Raw genomic sequence first — 9,213 nt, forward strand, 5'->3', positions numbered from 1 at the left:
AGTATAAAAGGCATATTCCAAAATTAAATATAAGCTGCTGCATAGATTTTTTTTTAAATGGTCTTACCAGCCAGATGCAGTGGCTCATGCCTGTAATCCTAGCACTTTGGGAGGCTGAGGCGGGCAGATCACCCGAGGTTGGTAGTTTGAGACCAGCCTGACCAACATGGAGAAACCCCACCTCTACTAAAAATACAAAATTAGCTGGGCACGGTGGCACATGCCTGTAATCCCAGCTACTTGGGAGGCTGAGGCAGGGGAATTGCTTGAACCTGGGAGGTGGAGGTTGCACTGAGCCAGACTGCACCATTGTACTCCAGCCTGGGTAATGAGCGAAACTTTGTCTCAAAAAAAAAAAAAAAAAAAAAAAAAAAAAAAAAAAAAAAAAAAAAAAAAAAAACGGTCCTACCAAGAATGCTTATCAATAAAGTTTGGCGAATTTGCAGGTGTGTTTTACCACACCATTTCTCTTTAGCTTTAATAAACATTGGTTTCCTCATGGTAGTACTCATTTTGAATTCAGTGAATTACAATTTTGCCTGTTAAATGAGGCCCACTTTCTAGAACTAAAGTGATAATTTAATAAAAATGAAATGATATCTTTGTTACCACTTCACTTAAGTCCTCATTTATGAGAGTACAACCCCCATAAAACTAGTCCAGGGTGGGCTTCAGGGGTGTCCAATCTGTTTCACGATACCCCAAGCTTAAAAAGGTTCTGGGCTTGGATGTTCACGCTCTGCTGTTGCCTACTTGAAATTCATAATGGTCTTTTAACAAGGGGTCCCACAGGGTGCAGTGGCTTACGCCTATAATCCCAGCACTTTGGGCAGCCGAGGCTGGTGAGTTACCTGAGGTCAGGAGTTCAAGACCAGCCCAATATGGTGAAACCCCATCTCTACTAAAAATACAAAAATTAACTCGGATTGGTAGCAGGCACCTGTAATCCCAGCTACGTGGGAGGCTGAGGCAGGAGAATCGCTTGAACCTGGGAAGCGGAGGTTTCAGTGAGCTGAGATCACACCACTGCACTCCAGCCTGGGCAACAGAGCAAAACTCTGCCTCAAAAGAGGAAAATAAAGGCGGGCGGGGGGGTCCCATGCTCGCATTTTTGCTCTGGATCCCTTAAATTATGTAGCCAGGCCTGCATTCGTCCTAGGAGATCCTCTACCAAAAAAATAAAATAAAATAACACCAAGCATGCTGTAATCAAACACTGTAGGGACCTCTGCTTATTCTAGCCTCATTCTCATTCTGGAAGAGTGCACATTTGTCATGTAAAGACTCGGGGGCTGAGGGATGCCCAATTTAATTTAACTCAGTGTTTCTTAACTTTTTTAAACCACAGAACTGATTTTTTTAAAACTTATTTAGCAGCTTTATTTCTGCTCAATGTACTTCAGAAAGATCTAGTGATTTAAATAAAGTGATGGTGGCCTAACAGTCTATTTTCTGGAATTGAGGGAATCCTGCCATCGATCCTTTAAAAATATTTATCTAGTCCCTCCTAGAAATGTTAATTCCTTAAATCTGAGCTTCAACCTCCTGTGAAGCAGAATTAACTCCACACTTTAACAAACTCTGGTCTTCTGGACTGTTCTTAAGGTCTTTGGAGAGGCCATTTTCAATCTTCATTAATCAGACTTGAGATTATATAGAAACTTGACTCTGAATGTTCTATTCAGAATGTTTTCAGTCATTCATGAGTAATTTTTAAAATATCCCCTTTTCTCGGATGCAGAATTGGGGTTTTCTTGTCCAGCACTATGTTGCAAGTCCTGGTTCTGTTGAAACATTCCAGACAATCTGTGTGATTGTTATCGGCACATCCACTGGTGCCCTGAAGACAGTTGTGCGCTGTGAGCCCAGAAACGGAACGCTTCATGCTGTGGGTCAGAAGTCAGTGGCTGAGCTTTGCCCACTGGCAGGGGACATTCTTTAAATCCCTGGGATTCTCCTGCACTCTGGGTTCCAATGTTCCAGCAGCAATTAGAAATAACACTTTAGGCCAGGCGCAGTGGCTCATCCCTGTAATCCCAGCACTTTGGGAGGCTGAGGCAGGTGGATCACCTGAGGTCAGAAGTTTGACACCAGCCTGACCAACATGGCGAAACCCCTTCTCTACTAAAAATACAAAATTAGCTGGGTTCTGTGGTGCATGCCTGTAATTCCAGCTACTCAGGAGGCTGAGGCAGAAGAATTGCCTGAAACCGGGAGGCCGAGGTTGCAGTGAGCCGAGATCGTGCCATTGCACTCCAGCCTTGGCAACAAGAGCAAAACTCCATCTCAAAAAAAAAAAAAAAAAAGGAAAAAGAAATAATGCCTTAACCCACTGCATTATTGACCCATATTTGCAGGAGCCGTAGACCACATTATAGTCAGAGAGAGCTCTCGGATGCGGTCACTTTCCCACTCTGCCCACAGATGTAAATTTCAGCCACCAGCACTGCGTGTGCTCATTCTCCTCAGCCCGACCACACATGTAAACCCTTCTGAGCATGTTGGCTTCAAATAATATGGCCAACCACCTCTTCCTCCACAAGATCATCTGAACCCAGGAAATGGCAGGCCCCTGGGTTCAGATGCAGGTGGCATGGCAGCACAAAGGGCATGGCTGCAGGGAGTTGGCACTTGCTCCAGAATGTGGAGCACTGAGTGTAGGTTCACTGACCTGCCCAGAGAGAAACAAGAGCTTTCCGAGGCTCTTCCTCTTTATCCCTAAAGAGTGTAACATGCTTGTTTGCTGGTTTCTACACAGATGCCAACTTTCTGAGTTGTGCGTATTTACATGCCAAATTTATTCATTCAGGAGTATTCAATGATGGTGTTTACCTCTAAAGCTCATATGCTGGTAAAATTAAGAATTATTGTAATTAAGCCTCTTGCAATAGTCATTAGGAGTTCAGAGAATATTTAAGAATATTAAAGGTGCTTCCCTAATATCCTCTTGTTAGTTTTGTTGCCAAAATCAGTACTTCAGTTTCTTTTTTGAGAAGGAGGCTTGCTCTGTCACCCAGGCTGGAGTGCAGTGGCATGATCCAGCTCACTGCAACCTCCGCCTCTCGAGTTCAATCGATTCTCTCTCCTCAGCCCCCCGAGTAGCTGGGACTACAGGCACACACCATGCCTGGCTAATTTTTTGTTGTATTTTTAGTAGAGATGGGGTTTCACCATGTTGGCCAGGCTGGTCTCAAACTCCTGACCTCAGGTAATCCACCCACCTCAGCCTCCCAAAGTGCTGGGATTACAGGTGTGAGCCGCCACGCCTGGCCCAGTACTTCAGTTTCTTAGCAACAAAATCCACCCAATGTCAGGCGATGATGACGATGATTTTACTGATGTATATACTGTTTGTTCTCTGTCAATGTCTTATTTTCCCCAACTGGTTTTGAATTTGAGTAAGAACTGTGTTCCGTGGATATCTTGAGTCCTGCAAGGCACCGAGCGTGGTGATTTGGACACAGGAGCCGCTCCTTGGTGACTGATGGTCGGGCGTGCGTCTCATCCCACATCACCTGACTTACCTTGGTGTCCTTCTTTGTAGCCTTTTGTCATACATGATATGGAGACCCTGTGTATGGCTGAGAAGACACTGGTGGCCAAGCTGGTGGCCAATGGCATCCAGAACAAGGAGGCAGAGGTCCGCATCTTCCACTGCTGCCAGTGCACGTCGGTGGAGACCGTCACGGAGCTCACGGAATTCGCCAAGGCCATCCCAGGCTTCGCAAACTTGGACCTGAACGATCAAGTGACGCTGCTAAAATATGGCGTTTACGAGGCCATATTTGCAATGCTGTCTTCTGTGATGAACAAAGACGGCATGCTGGTAGCATATGGAAATGGGTTTATAACTCGTGAATTCCTGAAAAGCCTGAGGAAACCGTTCTGTGATATCATGGAGCCCAAGTTTGATTTTGCCATGAAGTTCAATGCACTGGAACTGGATGACAGCGACATCTCCCTCTTCGTGGCTGCTATCATTTGCTGTGGAGGTGAGTGGTTGATTTAATCTGCTGGCATCATGTCACTTACAGGCTCCAATGGGAAATCCAGTAGCAGCTTAAGCTGTTCCAGTGGAGGGGACACTCACAGGGTGGGAAGACGTCTGACCCCCCAGTCACCACTGAGTAGAATTCAGTGGGAATTACAGCAATATTATATAATATAGTATATTATTGTATATATAATATTGTATAACATTATAGTACATTATATAGTGTATGTGTATATTATATATACATACATATATATATATATATATATATATGTATTTTTTTTTTTTTTTTTTTTTTTTTTGGAGACGGAGTCTTGCTCTTTCACCAGGCTGGAGTACAGTGGCACGATCTCGGCTCACTGCAACCTCTGCCTCCCAGATTTTAAGTGATTCCCCTGCCTTAGCCTCCTGAGTAGCTGGGACTACAGGCACGTGCTACCGTGCCTGGCTAATTTTTCATATTTTAGTAGAGACAGGGTTTCACCATGGCCAGGATGGTCTCAATCTCCCGACCTCATGATCCACCCGCCTCAGCCTCCCAAAGTGCTGGGATTACAGGCATGAGCCACTGAGCCTGGCCTATATTGTTATTATATCTAAATACATATTTACATATTATGTAAATGTATGACATTTTAATTATAATATTAGCCAGGTGTGGTGATATGTGCCTATAGTCCCAGCTACTTGGTAGACTGAGGCAAAAGGATCCTTTGAGCCCAGGAGTTCAAGGTTGCAATGAGCTATGAATGTACCACTGCACTCTAGCCTGGGCAACAGAACAACGCCCTGCTTCTTTAAAAAAAAATTATATATTTTGCACCAATATATATAGAGAAAGAGGTCGGACATGGGCCTGTAATTCCAGCACTTTGGGAGCCGAGATGGGTAGATGGCTGGAGCCCAGGAGTTTGAGACCAGCCTGGGCAACATGGCAAGACCCCATCTCTACAAAAAAGTACACAAAATTAGCCAAGAATGGTGGCATGTGCCTGCAGTCCCAGCTACTTAGGAGGCCGAGGTGGGAGGATCACTTGAGCCTGAGAGACAAAGGTTGCAGTGAGCCAAGGTCACAACACCACACTCCAGCCTGGGTGACAAAGAAAGACCCTGTCTCAGAAAAAAAAAAAATACAGACAGGCACACAGACACACACACACACACACACACACACACACACACGTTTATATTATAATTATGTCTAATATGATAAACAGATATAACTTATACATGGTGATATTCCTGTAGATATGATCTAACGAGGTGGCTGTGTTCGTATTATAGATAGTGTTGTATGAAGTGCCATACACATGTCAGTATGGTTGCTGTCACAATCGGTTATGATGATGCAAAATATATTTCCCAATGCCAAGTATAACACCCGTCAGTAGCCGAGAGGCAGTGAGTACAAGGTTTGCTTTGCCCAAGGAAGCAGATCTGGGGGAAGGCTGACCTGGTCCTCTCTGTGGAAGCCAGCTCTGCAGCCGCTGCATTTTTCGCTCAGTGTCATGTTGCTTTAAATAGCCCCATCTCAGATCTAGGAAGGTCATCCACCTACTGTAAGCTCGGCTGACCTTACCCGGCCTTGGCGGAGACGGATGGGGTGACCGTCTCCCACACTGCTCGCAGCCATACTGCGCCCCAGGGATTGACTCACTCTCAGCATGAAGCTGACTCAGCCCTACCAGCCTCGCCTGTTACTGTCTGGCTGGGCACAAGTCAGATGGAGGAAGTCCTTGCGATCTGGCATAAAGTGTACAAGGACAAAGCAGTTACACATGATTTGTCCTTTCCAGCCAGTATGCCCCCAATGGTCAAGATGTAGCATTGTGGGTAAATGCAATTGCAGAACTCTGTATATGTAGCATGATCAAAGTTTTATAAAAGAAATTGTAATCCTGTGTCAATCCTATGTGTATAGAAAAATGTCCAGTGAGATCTATGTTAAGCCTATTAATGGTGGGATTAAAATTATGAGGGGGGATTTCTTTCTATTTCTCAAAAAATTCCTTTTTTTTTTTTTTTTTTTTTTTTTTGAGACAGAGTCTCGCTGTGTCACCCAGGCTGGAGTGCAGTGGCACGATCTTGGCTCACTGCATCCTCCACCTCCTGGCTTCTAGTGATTCGCCTGTCTCAGCCTCCTGAATAACTGGGATTATGGGCGTGTGCCACCACACCAGCTAATTTTTATATTTTTAGTAGAGACAGGGTTTCACTATGTTGACCAGGCTGGTCTTGAACTCCTGACCTTAGGGTGATCCACCCACCTTGGCCTCCCAAGGTGCTGGGATTACAAGCATGAGCCACTGTGCCTGGCAATAATTACTCTTTAGAGACTTCATATTCACAGCCCCAGCCACTCTAGAGGCTGAGACAGGAGTATTGCTTGAGCCCAGGAGTTCCAGTCCAGCCTGAGTAACATAGCAAGACCCCATCACTAAAACAATATGAAAACAAGAGTTTTAAAAATAACTTAAGAATTATATTTGCAACCAAAAACAATGAAGATTTTAAAATCCTCATCACTAGCAACACTGTAAGAATCATAGCAATGAGTGGGTCTGCCAAGGGGGCACTACCTGCTGGACATGGCTCAGGGCAGTATTTTCTGGACCAAGAGTCAGGTCCCATGCTCTGAGACTGTCCCAGGAAGTCTAGTTAGTACCAGCTACCCAAGGGAGGTCAGCTGGTGTGAACACTGGCACTTCCTGCACCAAGACTCAGACCTGCCCCACTCTCCTCCCCACTCCAGGGTCTCCTAAGCATCCTTTGCAGCCAGTATGCCCCCAATCCTGACCCCACTTCATTTCTTACTCTACTTTCTTTTCACCTGACTTATGTTAGAAGGGTCTGTAACACAAAACCTAGTTCTTTTTTTCTTTCTTTTTTTTTTTTGAGACGAAGTCTCACTCTGTCACCCAGGCTGGAGTACAGTGGTGCAACCTTGGCTCACTGCAACCTCCATCTCCTGGGTTCAAGCAATTCTCCTGCCTCAGCCTCCCGAATAGCTAGGATTACAGGCATAGCTAGGATTAGTGCCTGGCTAATTTTTGTATTTTTAATAGTGACAGGGTTTTACCACGTTGGGCAGGCTGGTCACAAACTCCTGATGTCAGGCAATCCGCCCGCCTCGGCCTCCCAGAGTGCTGTGAATACAGGTGTGAGCCACGGCGCCCAGCCCACATAACTTAGTTCTAACACAATCACATTCCTTAAATATGGTGGAACACTTGAAGCTGAATATCCAGTTTCGACTCAAGAAAAGGAATTTCATTTCCCATATTATGCAAAATTGGTGGTCGTTATCATCTCCAGAATGTACTATTCCTCCTGATGTCTCCAATTTTTTTCCAGGACAGGTGGTAAATCCCAAGTGAAAGGGCCACCCCATAAGATGGACTGAGGGCAGTATTGCAGCCTAGTAGTATGAATGTTTAGGAAAGAGTACGGGTCCTGTCTGTCCCTACTTTACCTACTGACTTTTGTCAAAACCCAAGTCTATCTTCCAGTCAAGCTGATGATATCTAAAGGCAGCTCAGTGTTTTCTAAGAAAGGCCGCATAGAATAGGCACGCTTGGTTCCTGAAACTGATAAGCAATTCCTAGGCGATTATCACACTCAAACGCCTCTCTCTTCTCTCGAGACTAGATCGCCCTGGCCTTCTAAACGTAGGACACATTGAAAAAATGCAGGAGGGTATCGTGCATGTGCTCAGACTCCACCTGCAGAGCAACCACCCGGACGATAGCTTTCTCTTCCCGAAACTTCTTCAAAAAATGGCGGACCTCCGGCAGCTGGTCACGGAGCATGCACAGCTGGTGCAGATCATCAAGAAGACGGAGTCGGACGCCGCCCTGCACCCGCTGCTGCAGGAGATTTACAGGGACATGTACTGAGGTCCCTCAGATCAGCCACACCTTTTCCAGGAGTTCTGAAGCTGATAGCACTACAAAGGAGAAGGGAGCGGCACGATTTTGCACAGATATCCACCACTTTAGCCTTAGAGCTTGGACAGTCTAAGCTGTAGGTAACCGGCATATTATTCCACGTCTTTGTTTTAACCAGTACTTCTGAGAGTGTAGAGCTCAAATTCTGGTGGTAGGCGGCTAATAATCTCAGGACCGGGAAAATTAAGGAGAATGATGCTCAATGGTCTGATTTTAACTCACCTGATGTTAATCGATGCACATTTCTTTAGATCATGTTCGTGATTTACCGTTTGGTTAACCGGTATCCTCAGAATCCATGGCCTGTCTTCCCATTCGCCCACGTTTTGACATTGTGCTCCTTTGTAATTCTGAAAATTAATCAGCACTTTTAACAACGTTTATAATCCTATAAGTCTAGATGGAGCCAAAGGTGAGGTATGTAAAAAGCAGCAAAATATTTATTTCAAAGACTTCACTTCTGTTTCCTGACTCTAAAGAAAGACGACACGCTGCTTTTCAATCACAGGATGGAGAATTTTAAAGAACTGTCGGATAAGCTATCAAAATGCAGCTGTTGCTTTGTTTCTGGTTCACTGTTTTCGTGGTTGTAACTAATATGTGGGAAAGCCCATTTCCAGGTTTGCGTAGGAGAGCCCAGAAAATGGAATCTCAAGACCCCCATCTGGACTGTCGCAAGCTAGTGCCTGTGGTAAGCAGGACAAGACAAGCTCCCGAAGCCCACCAGCTTCCTGCTCCACTCAGCTCCGTCCTGTCGACCTGAACCCACCCAGTCCGGCTGTCTGTGGGCATGGTGGTATTCTTAGAGGCAGACTGACGCCTTACTTGTAAATGTTCCTCTGGGCCCTATTTGGCAGCTCCCATGTCTTTCGTTATGTTGCTTTTAAAGATATGATGCTTTATTGTTTTAACTGTCGGTGAGAGTAGATGCTCTCTCGAGCGGAGACGAGGCACACGTGACTTCATAGCTGGGCTGGGTGGGAGCTGGTCACCCTGTGGATCTAGAGAGGGGGTAGGGTCTTCTTCAAATGGAAGTTTTTTTTTTTTTTTTTCCAATGGCAGATTTCACAAGAGTTGGTTATTTTTTACAATGGTTTAGGCTATTAAGTCTCCTTTGTATATAAGCTAGTTTTTTCAACATCTAAAATATTTGTTTTAGCCTTCAAAATCAACTTATCCACCTCAGTCCAGTTGGGAAGTTTGTCCAGTATGGCAGTTTGTCATGGACCCGGAAGCACTTTCTGTCTGTGTCCCCCTGGTAGATAAATTGTC

At 45.1% G+C, this 9,213-nt stretch overlaps 1 protein-coding gene across 2 annotated transcripts in view; it reads left to right on the forward strand.

The window, feature by feature from the left end:
* The window catches only part of PPARA (peroxisome proliferator activated receptor alpha), an 87,056-nt gene extending 78,204 nt beyond the window's left edge, over positions 1–8,852 (forward strand). For both annotated transcript variants that reach the window (XM_010343308.3, XM_039463166.2), the window contains exons 7-8: positions 3,545–3,992; positions 7,643–8,852. In XM_010343308.3, coding sequence (XP_010341610.1) covers positions 3,545–3,992; positions 7,643–7,890 — 696 coding nt within the window. In that variant the 3' untranslated portion in view covers positions 7,891–8,852. The remainder of the gene's footprint in view (positions 1–3,544; positions 3,993–7,642) is intronic.
* The last annotated feature ends 361 nt before the right edge of the window (positions 8,853–9,213 follow it).

The sequence above is a fragment of the Saimiri boliviensis genome, chromosome 21 (assembly GCF_048565385.1).
Source record: "Saimiri boliviensis isolate mSaiBol1 chromosome 21, mSaiBol1.pri, whole genome shotgun sequence".
NCBI classification, from domain to species: domain Eukaryota; kingdom Metazoa; phylum Chordata; class Mammalia; order Primates; family Cebidae; genus Saimiri; species Saimiri boliviensis.